The sequence below is a fragment of the Lemur catta genome, chromosome 19 (genome assembly GCF_020740605.2).
Source record: "Lemur catta isolate mLemCat1 chromosome 19, mLemCat1.pri, whole genome shotgun sequence".
In the NCBI taxonomy this organism is placed as follows: Eukaryota; Metazoa; Chordata; class Mammalia; order Primates; family Lemuridae; genus Lemur; species Lemur catta.
In genome coordinates, this window is record NC_059146.1 from 4,238,089 (window position 1) to 4,253,271 (window position 15,183).

A 15,183-nucleotide genomic window follows, 5' to 3' on the forward strand; every position below is an offset into this window, starting at 1 on the left:
GAGACCTTGCTGCGTGAGTGACTTTGGCAAGCCTCCTACTCTGCCATGCTGTGTGGCCTCCGTGAAAAGAGAATCTGGAGCCTACAGTTTTCTCAGTGTTTGTTTTGGTTTTTGGGGGGCCCAGGAGTTAAACTTATATTTCAAGGTGATAATGGAATGTAACATTTGTCTTCCTATTTCTAAGTTGAGAGAGTGAAAAAAGGGAGTTATGGCTTGGTGTAGTAGAAGGATGGAGGTGCGGGAGTTGGATGTTTAAGCTCCTCACAGCCTCGTGCTGGTCCTGAGAGGGCTGTTGCTTCTGGTGTTAGACACCCCATCCATGTTTATTACATATGAACATAAGTAAACAAGTACACAATACACATACGTACACTCACACCCTCCAAATGCTTTTCTAAACCTTTTCTGTGCAATTGAATTAATTAAGATGGAAAATCCAGGTTCTGCGGCACATTGTGCCATCATGTACCTTAAGCTTGGCTAGACTGTTCAGATGCCAACCAGTTAACATGTATCTATACCGGAGGCCCATTTAGAGCTTGGGGCCCTGCTCTGGCTATCTCTCAGCCAAAAACGCTGGTTCTTTGGACTGTTCTAGATGGCTGTTACTGTGGTGTGAGGCCATTGGGTGCCACCAGGCAGGTGGGAGCAATACGCAGCGCAGGTGTACCTGTATGGCCTGCTGCTCCCCATGGCTGCATGTGGATGTCAGGGGCTGTAGTCCTGCAACCCCTCTGCCCTGCAGGCCTGCTCAGAGCTGGATTTCCAACAAGCCTTAGAGGATGAAGTAAAGCTGTCTAACTGTGGGCAGGGTCAGCTTGCTTTCAGGATTCAGAGTAGCAGCCCAGAGGGTCCAGCCCCAGCAATACAGCTTATGTTGTAGCACCCGCTCTTTGGGTCTGGTCTTTGGATCTGATGCATGTCCCAAATAAAATATTCCGGTGAAGAGTGCTTTTTTCCTCCTCCTCCTTTTTGTAAATGAGAATGGCATAACTTGGAGAGTTAGAGTATCTTTTCAGGGTTCTCCTCATCCTAAGCTTTGCTTTATGACAGGAAAGAAAAGAAACTAATGTAATCCTGGTATGTTATGAAAATACTTCTGTTGATGTTTATTCAAATGTGAAATTATTCGTAAACTTTCAACTTGTATTTATATATCTTAATATATATGCAAGCATAAACTTTATAAAAACATTTAAAATTAGAGATTAAAAGTGTACCAGGTTAACTTACAGTTTTATATTGTGCAGGATGCTAAAATGGAGCAACCTCATTTGTCTTTTGTATGTGACTTAGTGTCTAATTCCGGAATGATTAGAGATGATGTGTGGATTCACCCGTTGATGTGTAGTGTTTCTTTAGGAGTATGATTTCTGCTTCTGTTTCTGGTTCTGTGGCAAACTTTAATACTGCATTGCTTGCATGTAACTCTATCAACTGTATCATTGGCTCTGGTCTCTCCGACTTGGAGGTTGCAAGATAGGATAGTTCTTTGATTTGTTTGTTTAATGGGAGAGGGAGGGGCTTAGATTTTGTTTTTAACTTTCTCTGTTGCATAAGTCACAACAAAATAAATATATTATCAGGTACTAAACCTTGAGGTGGTTTTCTGTCATTTTCTTGCCAGGAACTTGCTTATTGTACCAATAATTCTGGGGAAGGGGAGGGAAAAGTGGACATGTTACCTTGAGACCTGTCTCTACTTGTGTGATTTGTTTAATTTGCTAACATTATTGATATTTTTCTATTAAGTTCAAGTTCACTGCTGGCAGGATTTTACAACTATTGGATTATTTGTTTTACCTTGGAGTTCACATGAAAATTTCATGAACTGTTAACATTTGGATGGGAATTTAACTTTATTGTCCAGATTTATTTCTAGGGGATAGGTCAGTAATTGCATGTTGTTTTTTATTTAGTAAGTATCAAATTAATTGAGGTATTATTCAATTGTGTCTAAACATTTATCTTCACTTCTGAGCTTTTTTTTCAAGTCTTTTTGCAGCATTGGAAATAAATGACACTGAATTTTCTCCTTTTTCTTTCAAAGACTTTCAGCTGAACTCTCATCTCTCAACACTGGCAAATATTCATAAGATCTACCACACCCTTAATAAGCTAGTAAGTCAATCTTTTAAAGACAAAATTACCAACTATTTGAAGTAGTTATTTTGTGTAACTGTATTTGATAAAAATTTAGATTAAAAAATCAGATATTAAGATACCAGTTGCTTTTGAAAATACTGAATTTTAAAACTTGATGTATGGCATGTGTTTTCTTGGTAATAATGAACATATTTCTTGCAGAATCTAACAGAAGACGTTGGCCAAGACGATCACCAAACAGGTATCTGTAAATCTAACACAACTTAACTTTAAATAAACTTCTTGATACGAAACTGTGAAAGAAAAAAATCTAGTCACGAATGCTCTGTTTTGTTATATAATAATACACTCCATTAGCAAGTTGTGACTTGGTTGAGGTGGTTTTTCAGAGTGTAGTGAGGGCAGCGTGTTATAGCTCCTTCCCAGTAGGGAATCTTTTCTGGGACTCTGGTTTATGACAGAGCACTTTAACCCCTTTAAAGGGGCTATGGATTTTCTCTAATGGTTTCAAGATATCATTTTTTTCTCTAGTAAAATATTTAAATTTATACTAAAAAGGTGCTACAGTAATGCAGTTTGAAAGGTATTCCACAAATATTCAATGGAGCTGAAAAATGATTTGATAGGGGTGTGTGTGTGTGTGGTCTGGGTCCTGAGGATTTATAAATGGGAAAATTGAAACTTGATTATTGTAAATTATTCTCTAGCCCTGTGGTTTTCAAAATTTAGCTAGCTTCGTAATCACTTGGGGGTAGGGGTGGCTTTTTTAAAACACAGATTGCTAGGCTCCACCCCTAGAGTTTCTTATTCTGTCGATTTGGGGTGGAGCCCCAGAGTTTGCATTTCTAAAAAGCTCCATGTGATGCTGATGGAACTGCTCTGGAGACTACTTTGAGAACCATTGCTCTTAACTGCTAGTAATTGTAAAGTTTGGAAACTCAGATTTGATCTGTAGTTATTCAACTTCCAGCAAAAACTATTAAAATACACTTTAAATTTTTTGAAAATGACCATAGTAGTATGTGAATCCATGTTTGTGTTAGTCTTTTCAGGCTGCTATAACAAAATACCTTAGACTGGGTAATTTATAAATAACAGAAATTAAAAAAAAATTTCAATAGATTTAGGGGGTACAAGTAGTTTTTTATTACACGGATTATTTGTATCGTAGTAAAGTCAGGGCCTTTAGTGTACCTGGCACCTGAATGGTATATATCATACCCTATCAGTAATTTTGGATACTTTTTACTCCTCTCCCACCCTACCCCCTTCTGAGTCTCCAATGTCCATGACACCTGCAGTCCCCAACGCAGGTTCCCAGCCCACCTGTTAGGAACCAGGCTGCAGAGCAGGAGGTGAGCAGCGGGCAAAACTTCCTCTGGTTCGTCTGTATTTACTGCCGCTCCGCATAGCTTCCCTGCCATTCCCCCCCCTCCCCCGGGTCCGTGGAAAACCTGTCTTGCATGAAACTGGTCCCTGGTGCCACTGCATTGTACCACTCTGTGTGACTTGTATACCCATTGTTTAACTCCCACTTATAAGTGAGTACATGTGGTATTTTTCTGTTCTTGGAATACTTCACTTAGGATAAGGGCTTTCAGTGCCATCCAAGTTGCTGCAAATAACATTATTTCATGCTTTTTTATGGTTGAGTGGTAGTACTCTAGGATGGATATGTACGCGCGCGCGCGCGCGCGTGTGTGTATGTATAACACACCACATTTTCTTTATCCATTCATCAATTGATGAGCACTTAAGTTGATTCCATGTCTTTGCAGTTGTGAATTGTGCTATGATAAACATATGAGTACATGTGTCTTTTTGGTATGATGACTTCTATTCCTTTGGATTAATATCCAGTAGTGGGATAGCTGGATTGAATGGTAGTTCTACTTGATTGAATGGTAGGTCTACTTTTAGTTCTTTGAGGAATCTCCATACTGTTTTCCATAGAGGTTGTACTAATTTACATTCCCACCAACATTGTATAAGTATTCTCTTTTCACCACATCTACACCAACATCTATTGTGTTTTGACTTTTTGGGGGGTGTTGAGGAGAGGGGTCAGAGTCTTGCTCTGTCTCCTGGGCTAGAGTGCTGTGGCATCAGCCTAGCTCACAGCAACCTCAGACTCCTGGGCTCAAGCAGTCCTCCTGCCTCAGCCTCCCGAGTAGCTAGGACTATAGATGTATACCACCACGCCTGAGTAATTTTTTCTATTTTTAGTAGAGACGGGTTCTTGTTCTTGCTTAGGCTGGTCTTGAAATCCTGACCTCAAGCAATCCAACTCCTGCCTTGATCCTCCTGCCTTGACTTCCCAGAGTGCTAGGATTACTGGTGTGAGTCGCTTGGGTCGCTGCAATTCTTTGGACCTTTTAGTATGCTTTCACGTTTGTGATTGGGATGCTGTTTTTCAGGGAAGATGAATAGGGTGTGGGGTGGTAGGCAGCATTCTCTCTGGCTCTCTGTCTTCCAGTTGTCACTGCAATTGCAGGGAGAGAGACAGGGGTGCCTTGTGTCACTGAAGAACCCTCTATTCCCACCCTTGGAAGGACACAGTGTGGCTGGGCCTCCAGGAAAGGTGGCTGAGGGTCCTCGGTTTACACCTGCTCGGGCTCTGGTTCTGTGCTGAAGGAGCAAGCAGGGCCTTGAGGTTGCATGCCGTCCAGTACCAGGCTCTGGGTAGGAGCCTCGTTTAGGCTGTGCTCCTGATTTATAATAAAGAGGGTGCTTTTCACTGGTGTGTTCCCTGAAGCACATCACTCTAGGAACTTAGCAGCCGAAATATGGGCTGGGATTTAGATTCCAGCCCTTATCATTGCTGTTAGCAAGGTTGTGACTATTGGCTAGTGACAGCTCCCTGTCTTCAGAGCAGGTGATGAGCCGTCCACATTCACTGTGTCCACTTCCTCGCGTCACATCCCTCCCCAGCGCACTGTCTGGCCTCCACTTCTGCCAATCCATCGCCACCGTGCTCTACTGCTAAGGGTGGTGTGTGCCTCCACTCCTTACCTGAGTTGACCTCTGGGCTGTCGTTGAACACACTCTTCCTGAAGCACTCTCTCTGCCTTTGACCTCCAGGACATTACACTCTCCTGGGTTTTCTCCCTGCCCAGGTTTTTACGTTCTTAGCCACTTGACACTCCCCAGTGCTGTGTCCTTAGTTCTGTGCTTCTCACTTCCCGATGGTGGCTGAGAGCTGGGGCTCTGCTGCGGGGCTGCTTGGATTCACACTCAGCTCCACACACTGCTTTCCAGGTGTTGCTTCGCCTCTCTGTCTGCTTCGAATTCCTTGTTTGTAAAAATGAGGATGCCAGCAATGCCTACATGCCAGAGTTGTGTCGTGAGAGGTCGGGGAGCGTGGGGGCCGGCATGAGCTGGGTGTGCACACGTCCGTTGTGCTGCTCAGAACCTGTTTCTGTGAATCACCAACCTAAATGCAGCACCTAGCACCTAAGCACTTGTTGAATGGATGTTTTTTCCTCATAAAAATCTTAGGAGGTAGACGTCACAGTTCTTATTCTTCAGATGATGAAAGAGAGACCCCAAGTAGGTTAGTGATTGAACCACGTAGTTAGGTGAAGAGCTGGAACTTGCTCATTGACTCTGAGTGCAGATCCTTCCAGCCCCAGCGCCTTGTGCTCTCCTGTCCCACTGTCCCCCTGTCCCCTGTCCCCCTGAGGGCCCAGGCCCTTCAACCAGAGGCTGAGGCAGGGAGAAAAGACGGGCCCAGGATTCACCACTTCTTACTTTGAGACCTTGGAAGATCACTTGAATGCCTAAGCCTTAGTTCTTCCCATCTGTTAAGTACAGATAATTATCTTTGCCTTGTCTGTTGTTCAGGGTTATTGTGGGAACCAAATTACATAATATCTGATGGCACTTGTGCCAAGATGGCGTATTTTAATTGTCTTATAATTGTCTTGTAATTTATAATAGTTTAAGACAGTCAAGTGAGACTACCTGGGTTTAAATCTCAGTTTTACCACTTACCTAACCTCTCTCTGCCTCTGTTTTCTTATCTGCGTAAGGCAATTGAGATTATTTCTTCCTCGGCTTGCTGTGAGCTTACGTGAGTTAGTACGTGCAAGTGTTCAGAACAGGGCCTGGCTCACAGTAAGGTCTCAATAAATGCTTGATGATGTTGTTATTATAGTCTGTTGTTACTACATTTTAATGTCTTTTACCAAGTGAAAGTACGCTTCCTGACTGGAAATGGCAGAATCTTCTTCAAGTGGCAGAAACAAAAGAAAATTACTGTGGAAATTTTGTTCAAGGTCATATCAGACTTCTGCTCCAAAAATCCAAATCCTGCTTTTTTTTTTTTTTTTTTTTTAAACCACATATCCCTTGAAGCTTAAGAGTGTTGGGACTGATGTGCTTATATGATTTTAGAGTCAAGGTCACTGGCTGAGCTGCCCTTGCCTCACAAAGTACAGAAATGAGGTAGCAGTGCAATTCCTTTTGGAGGGCATGGACATGTAAGAGAAGCAGAAAGCTTAGATGATTTATATTAGTGTTTTTGGAGAGTAAATTGAAATTGTGATAACTTCTATTTTTGGTGGGATTTGGGTTGGTGGGAAGTATTATTTGTGTGTCATTGCTAGGTTTATTTCCTGACTACAACATTTTTTCAAAGAGGAACTAAAAACCATTTTCTGTTTTTATAGCATTTACAGATAACGGCTAAGCCTTTTACAATACAAGCCATGAAAATCTGTAATTTAGCAATAATATTCTTTGGAAGTGTTACAATGTGGTATACCTTAATTTTGTGCTGTTTGCGTTTGTTTTGTAGGAAGTCTGCGGTCTTGCACCTCTTCAGACTGCTTTAGTAAAGTGATGCCACCAAGGAAAAAGAGAAGACCTGCCTCTGGAGATGATTTATCTGCCAAGAAAAGTAGACATGATAGGTATGGCCCAGGGACAGTAGATGAAAATCAATGACACGTGTGTCGAAGATGCACGTTTCTGCCTGATCCAGTGTGGGTCTTCTAAGCGTGCAGATGCCAACTGGAATATTGTTTTGGTTCTGCCAGGTGATCTTTCAAAGTGTAGTTATTTAATGATACTTATTTTATGTCTGGGTTTATAGAACATAAAAATAAATTAGGTAATTTGAGTTCTTAAAAATCAAAGTTTTATCTTAATCCATTGATCCACCAAAACTGGGGTAGAGTTGATTTTTTTCTTCCCTTTAAAAGCCTTGCTGTCTGCGCCTGTTCCGCAGAATTGGTCTCTGTTCTTTAAGAAGGTCTCACTCGCTCACCTGAGCCGCAGGGCTGGAGAGAGCTGCCTGCCCTGCTCCACACCTGCCCAGAGTACCAGCTGAGCTGAGGTTATCCTCAGAGGAGTGAGAATTTGATAGAAACTGTGAAAAACAAGACTGTTGAAACCACTTCTCTTTCAGATGAGTGAACTGTTAATTTTGATAACTCCAAAAGCCTGTTAGATTTATTTTAGGCATCTTTGTTTCACCCTGATTTTAAGTGCTGTACTTTTACTTCCTTTTTTTTTTTTTTTTTTTTTTTTTTAGACAATAGTGAACAGATATCATAGTCTGATCTTTCCCGCCTTTTTCTGTCTTTCCCATTCTGGCTCTGTGGGTCATTTCACTAATGGCCCTGAATTTTCACGTCTATAAATCCGGGGGTTTAGATGAGATTTTCTGTTGCTTTCTTGCTGTAATTCTTCATATACTACAACTCAGTTGGAGGGATAGAGAGATGGACTCTAAAAATGTCAACATAATGTCACTGTTTATATCTCAAATGAATATTATCTGAAAGAAGGTAGTAGTGATTTAGAAGATAATCACCAGCAGTCTTTAGGCCAGTGATTTTTCAACTTTAAGAGGCCAAGTTGCTTGATACTTTCTGGGTGGTGTGAATGTTATTATCAGGAAGTTGTCAAATTGTAATAACCACATAGCATTTTGTGACTACATAGCACTTACTGTTTTTTCACCACAGTCTAATATAATTTACTATGAGAAAGCCAGACTAAGAACTGGCAGTCAAATTGTAGTTTGAGTTTCATTCTTGTTTTTATGTTTTTTCAACAACTTTATTTACATACTATAAGGTTCGTCCATTTTAAGCGTACAGTTCAGTGATTTTTATGAAGTTAACTGAGTTGTTCAAACTGTCTCTACAAACCAGTTTTAAAACATTCTCATCATCCCACTCAGATCCCTGATGCCCGATCGGTCATTCTCTGTTCCCACTCCCAGCCCCAGGCAACCACCAATCCACTCTGTCTCTACAGGTTGGCCTTTTATGGACATTTCATATAAATGGTCTTTGTGTCTTGCTTTTTTCACTTAGCCTGATGTTTTTGCGGCTCATCATGTAATAGCATATATGTCAGTATTTTGCACCTTTCATTTGTGAATGATAGTCCATTGTATGGTCTTGGTCCTTTTTTTTATGTAGAGTATTTTTAAATTCAAATATTTTAGTGTCACACATAGTTCTCCAGGCTATGGACCAATTACGGGCTTTGAGCTGAGATAGAAATGTCTAAGCCCAGGATTGGAGCATATCGGTTTGAACCCTTGGCCAGTATCCACCTTTGTTTTCAGGTGGTAAGGCTACCTTTTACGGAAGAAATACAAAACTGGTGGTTAGCAGTTTGAGTCATTTAGCACCCTACAACCATGTTCTTTTTTTGGTGTTCTAACCCAGAGTCTCTAATCAGAGGTATATACTGATAATCTGGTGAATGTCTAGGTCATGAATAAGTGTTTGGTAAAAAAGAGTTAAACAGCTGACCCTCGAACAACACAGGTTTGAACTGTGAAGTTCCACTTACATGCGGGCTTTTCTCCAACCAAAATGTGGATCGAAAATCTGGTCTTGGTGAGGTGCTGACTTTGTGTGCATGCGGCTCCTAAGGGCCAACTGGGGGACTTGAACGTGAGTGGATTTGAGTACAGGAGCGTTCTAGAACCAGTCCCCCGAGTATACTGAGGGATGACTGTATATGATTTATGTTAGATCTTATATACTGTATAAATAAAAACTGTATTTATTAACTGCTTATATACATAACTGGGTAATTTATATATAAATAAGGGATATAAAAATGTGTATACTCAGGTTTTGTATCCAAATCATTATTTTAAAGTTACTGTATCTCTGCTCCCCGTGTGGGGAGCATCTCCGTGCTCAGCCCCTGGTTATGATGAAATAAGGAGTTCTGTGGACCGTCACAGACTGGCAGGAGGAGGCCTCTGTGCTCCGACTTGCTTCTGCAGCTTATGCTGGGTGTGTCCACAAGGCTAGAGTTAGACGATAAAGCAGAAGCTGGGTTCTCTTTACTTCTCTCTCCTGAGGTTTTTAAGGTTACACTAATCAAGAAACCATCCAAGGGACTTTCTCTCATCAACCTTACACCTGAGTTGATTTTCTTCCTGGAAGCTTGGACATGATTTGATGCTTCTTTTTATTTGCTTAATGGTCTCTTGAGTTGTCTGATATTGACAGATTCTTCCTTAGATTGTGCTCTGTGACCAACCTAACTTGTAAGACACAAAAGTCAGGAGAACTTAATGGAGAGACACGAGTGATTTTTAGGATCATTAATTGGAGAGTACACCTGAGATGTTTCTTGCTGTATTACACTATCGTTTTGTAGTGAGTTCTGGCTAGTGAGGTAGAAGGGAGTATATCAAGTACCTGTTCTATTCAGTTTTTACTGATTATTTGTTAATCAGAGAAAAACTTGTATTAAGTGCTTGTCATTTAATTCTATATTATGGGTGACTGTGTTTAAACACTGTAGTTATAAAAGCTGAAGCCTTCAAATGTGGGAAATAAAATGTTTAAAATATACTTAAAATACTGATTGAATGGATGTCTCGTTTGGATAAAAGAGTAAAAATTATCTGCTGCTTAAAAGAACTCAGTATCTTTAAATAACTCAAAACTGCTTCTTCAATTTCTAGCATGTATAGAAAATATGATTCAACTAGAATAAAGACTGAAGAAGAAGGCTTTTCAAGTAAGAGGTGCTTAGAATGGTTCTATGAATATGCAGGTAGGTGATCATTTATGTCATCTAAAATTAATCCTTATAACATAAGTAATACCTTAGAGGAGATTAAAGAATTTAGAAAATGTGTGCTTTTCAAATTTGGGGTGTGTGTGTGTGTATGTCCCTGTTGGAGAGAGGGGGGAGGGAGGGACATAGTTGAAACAAATCACTAAATGTCCTATTTATAGCCAGCAGCTAAGCCAAGAATTCAGAACGCTAGAAGGGAACTGAAAAGATGAAATGCACTTGGGAGAAATACTTTGGATTGCTAAGAAACCTATTTAGAATGCTGATAATGGGTGATTATTTGGTTTAAGCACAGAAGTTAAAATAGCTTTGCTGCTTTGAACCCTTATGTAGTGCAGTGGATATTTCTTTATATTAAGTGTCTCTTGTTTGGAAAGATCATTTGGCAGAAAATGTTTGTTTTGTCATTTAAAATGTCTTAAATTTAGTCTCCATTTTGCAACTTACTATAATTGGTTGGATAATATAATACTGCAGTCTAGGACTTGTTATTGTGGCTGTGTATGGTGTAAAAAGAGAAAAAAATTTTCAGACAAGTTTGAGCTGAAGGCTCTTTCATGTTTCTTCTTCCCCCCCTTATTTCAGGCCCTTTCATAACCTATCAACTTGACTTTCCAACAACCTTCAAACCAACTTTCTTGTCATCAGTCTCTGCTCCAGACCAGGTTCCATGTGCCCCTGTTGTCTTACTTTAAAAAAAAAAAATAAACAGAACAGATCATGTGTGTTATTCCCTAATAATCTCTCCCCCTTCCTCTACTAAAAAAATCCCTGCTACCTACAGGATAAAAAACAACTAACTCACCGTCCTTTTGCCTGGAATGCTTCTCTCCACTTCTCCATCTGACATGCTCTGTACATCTTTAACTCCTTAATTAGCTCAGTAGCCTTCTTTATACTCCCATAGGATAGTGCTCATAACTTGTTTTGATCCCCTTTTATTGGTATCATAACGAGGCTTTCCCCGTATGGGCTGTTTGTGCCCTGCCCCCACCCTACCCTTTTCTGATAAGATCCTTGTCCCTTTTGGCCACAGAGATTGGTCCAGGCTGCTGGCAGGTACCTCAGGCCAGGCCAGTGGGACAGATCTTTCAGGGATTTTCAGACTGATGCAGTCCTTATTCCTATAGTTCTTCTTTAGGTTTCTGTGAGCTACTCCAATATCTTTCTAGTGAATTCTTCGTTGCTTTAATTAGTTTGAGCTGGATTTTGTTCACAGACTGTGGACACTAGTGCGAACACTTATATGGTATTAGAATTTATCTGTTTTCATGTTTATTGCCTTAGAACATGAATCTCTTGGAAACCTTTTGTATTCCTAGTAAAAGGGATTGGCCCTTTACCAGGTGTTTAGTAAATGGATACTGAATGAATGAAGTTTTCTCACATTTGTATCACTTTGATTATGAAGATCACTTGTTTTCCTATATTGATTCACATTTATTGTTGTGAAAATGTATTATAAAGAAGAAATTTTAAGCAAAGAAAAGGTACACTTAATCCCACCATCACAGCATAGCTATTCGGATTTTTTTGCGTGCCTTCCTTTATAAGCAAACATAAATTTTTCCATGGTATAAGCCACACTTCTGTTTTCTTTAAAAAGAAAGCAAGGCACAATTTTTCTTCTTCTTTGCTGTTCTCTGACTGCAGAAAGGTGACATTTTGGGAATAAAGATTAAGCCACATTATTTAGGTTCCTTGGAATCCCTGCTGAGTGGTTCCTTATAATTCCTCCCTTTAAGAAGTTTGTGAGCAGGTGGCTATCCTATTTTTATACCTCCCCTTTGGTTGTGTCCCCCCCCATCCCACCCCTGCTTGTCCTATATCTCATCAGTAGGAAAAATGGCTCGACATTCAGGAGTAACTGAAAGCTCTTGTTGGCACCTATTTTCACTTTGAATACCCCAACCACATGAAGCAAAACTCTAGGTCAGTGTTCCTCAAGAAAAATGAATTGTGAGAAGAACTGGGGTGACGGGTGACAGGTGGTGGTGGAGGACGAGTCTGTGGGAGAGGCTGTGGGGCCCCAGGCCCCCAGGCACTAGCATGAGAAGGGCTTTAACACCCAGGCTGTGTTCATTTTCCGTAGAGAGAGCCAGCTGGTTTGGGCTAAGGATAAACGCTGACTCCCTCACTTTAATCTGGTGTGGAGTGGAGGGGTGGCAGGGCCCTGGTGGTGCAGTGGTTTCACATGGATGGACCTTCAGTGCTTTCCAGAATTCTCATTTCCACTTTGTACCTTGCCCCCTCCGCTTTCCATGGCTCCTGCAGTCTGAGCCCAGCTCCTCCAAGTTCCTGCCTGGCTGTTAACCCCAACCCTCCTTTGTACATTCTAGGATGCAGCTTCTCACCTTTTAAATCCCTATCAGCTCAGTTGCTGACTCCCAGAAATGTAATACATAACACCGCCCTCATTAGGGGCTCCTCCTCCTGCACTCTGTAGTTACGGGCTTGCCTTTTGTTCCTTGGTGCTGTAGCTCTCTGTGACTGAAGAAAGGACTGGCTGGGGTGGGTGGGGTTGGGGGAAACAGTGTGTAGTCCTCTCCCTGAAACTGGAGTCTCATTTCTTTTCATTAGAATGAAAATAACCAGTCAACATAAATAATTTGTCTGATAACCTCCACTTTCTGAAATATGTCTAAGAATAAGGAATTAAGCCAAATACACACTGCCGACACTGATTTTACAGGGTTACACTAAAGCTCACATCCATAAGTTGTAATAGTTCTACAAGCCCTGGCTTGAGACCTTTAGTCTGTATTTCGAATTAAATTCTATGGCAGAATTGTTTTTTGGTGTACCAAAAACCGAGGCAGGCATGTACAGTTGCAAAAAGTGACAGTGTTCTGACAGCTAAGGAAGAGATGTTAAAAACTACTAAGGTGACCACGTGGGCCCCATTTGCCTCAGTGATGCAATGTGCTGTAATTATGGAAGCCAGTGTGAGGGCCTTGGGCTGTCATCATGAAAAGGTCAAATATGTTTAGTTTAGGGGTCCCTGCTTAAGGTGGCAGGGAAAGTGGGGCGACCACGTTTTTCTAAATCGTTAGTGTATCTGCCTTTCCAGATGTACTTGGAGTATTTCGTCACCTAGGCCATTTTATAGCTTATTATTTTAGATAAAATTTTTTTAAAACCACACCTCTCAAACCCCACTTCAAGCCCACTTTGTGTTAGCCGGCAGTGTGGGGTATTTGTTAGCTTATTTGATAGAGGTTATTACCTTAATTCTACAGGTGAATCCATAAATGCCACAGGTAAATCCACTGTATTTTAGTGTAAAATACAGCCAAAATCATCATGTACCATATGATTACAACTAGATTTAAATGTGTGCATGGGAAAGATAATGAGTTTAAAAGAAAACATTAGGTGGCAGGATTATGGGTAGCTTTTAAATAATGTTCATTGGCAAACTATATTTTAACATATTTTGAATAAAATATGTTGCTTTTGACAGAATCATGCCATTGCAAATCATACTCTAAAATTTTGCTCTTTTAAAACATGTAGACATATGTATATGTAAGTAATGTAATGACACTGCATAAAATTGGGAAAAAAGAAAAAACATGGCCAATTTACATAGCCACTGCACAGTGTACCTCAGCAGACCTTTGTTGAAGACTCACTACGTGCCAGGCTCTAGGGTACAGTCGGCAGAAGCACCGTGCTCAGGGTTCATTTTCCAGTGTGGCACACAGGCGAGTAAAGGGAGAGTCACCATCTTTGTAATGAATGTGGACAGAGGGGCCTGGCCGGGTTGGAGCGAGCCTGAAGGAGAGCTGGCGGGAGACGCCCGAGCCGTGTGCAAAGGAAAGGGATGCAGGCAGCTTGGAAGGCTCAGGAACAGGTCGCAGGGAAAGAGCTTTTTAAAATTCAAAGCAAAGAGAGAGGAATTTTAGAAGAATTATATACAATTTTTCCCCAGTGCTATGTGCAACCACCTCCCAACAGTCATCTCAATAGATGCCAAAAAAGCATCTGTTCCTAGAAACAGAACCTTTTAGCAAAATAGGATGAATATTTCCTTATCAGAATAATTATTCTGTAATTTCACAGCCTAAATATTTGACAGTAGTGGAATGATGGAAAGAACTGTGATATATAAACATGCACATGCTCGTACGTATAGTGGAGTAATGTAAAATGTATTAGCTGACAAGAATCAGGTAGATGTATAGGTGCTGTCACAGGAAGATTGCCAGACACAGTCTGTGGAGAGAACAAGGTGTAGAATTGCAGGTACAGCATCAACCCACGTTTGTAGATAAACAAATTTAAAAGCTGCATTTCGGTGTATATTTGCCCATACGTAAATACATAGCAAAAAGATCCAGGAGGATACATGCCTAACTGGTAAAGAAAGGGAGAAGGAAGCTTTCTTTTTTTTTGCTTTAGTTTACTCTATATCTTCTCCATTTGAATTATTAATATTTACCATGTGAATGGGTTTATATGTAGTGTGTGTAATAAATACATGAGTGCACACATGTGGATATATGCACTCTCAAACCCAAAGCTGGCGAAATATCAAATTATTAAATGCTAAATGTATTTCCATTTGAGTCAAAAATGAGATAAGAATGCCCACTCTCATTATTCTTACTTGCTGCTGTTTTGGAAGTAAAAGTAGCCACTGCTATTAGACAAAAGGAAGAAACGGGGCATGAATACTGGGAAGGAAGAGACAAAAAGGATCGTTCATTGAAGATGATGTGATTAAATTATTGCCTGGAAAGCAAAGAGAACTGCCTGGGCAAACTTAGAAATGCCAAATAAATGTGAATATATTCTCCGTAGAATGCGATAGATCGCTTATTTGGGGAAGAGGACATGAAGAAGCTCTTTCATAAATGGTTGTCTCTGGGCAGTAGGGAGGAGTTAGGGGGAAAACTTTGCTTTTTAAACATTTACATTTTTTACTTCCAAGTGAAACTTTATATCATGTTCATATATTAATGTACAGAAAAACCTGAAATTAGATAAACTTTTATCTGATTTTTCTCC

General features: G+C 40.6%; 1 protein-coding gene across 7 annotated transcripts in view; it reads left to right on the forward strand.

Moving 5' to 3' along the window:
* DCUN1D4 (defective in cullin neddylation 1 domain containing 4) overlaps positions 1 to 15,183 on the forward strand; it is a 63,565-nt gene that overhangs the window by 20,056 nt on the left and 28,326 nt on the right. For 6 of the 7 annotated variants that reach the window (XM_045532992.1, XM_045532994.1, XM_045532996.1 and 3 more), the window contains exons 2-5: positions 2,051 to 2,121; positions 2,308 to 2,347; positions 6,905 to 7,019; positions 10,055 to 10,146. In XM_045532992.1, the coding sequence (XP_045388948.1) occupies positions 2,051 to 2,121; positions 2,308 to 2,347; positions 6,905 to 7,019; positions 10,055 to 10,146 (318 nt within the window). Of the gene's footprint in view, positions 1 to 2,050; positions 2,122 to 2,307; positions 2,348 to 3,421; positions 3,462 to 6,904; positions 7,020 to 10,054; positions 10,147 to 15,183 lie in introns of those variants that run through there. The other variant, XM_045532995.1, reaches the window with a different exon arrangement.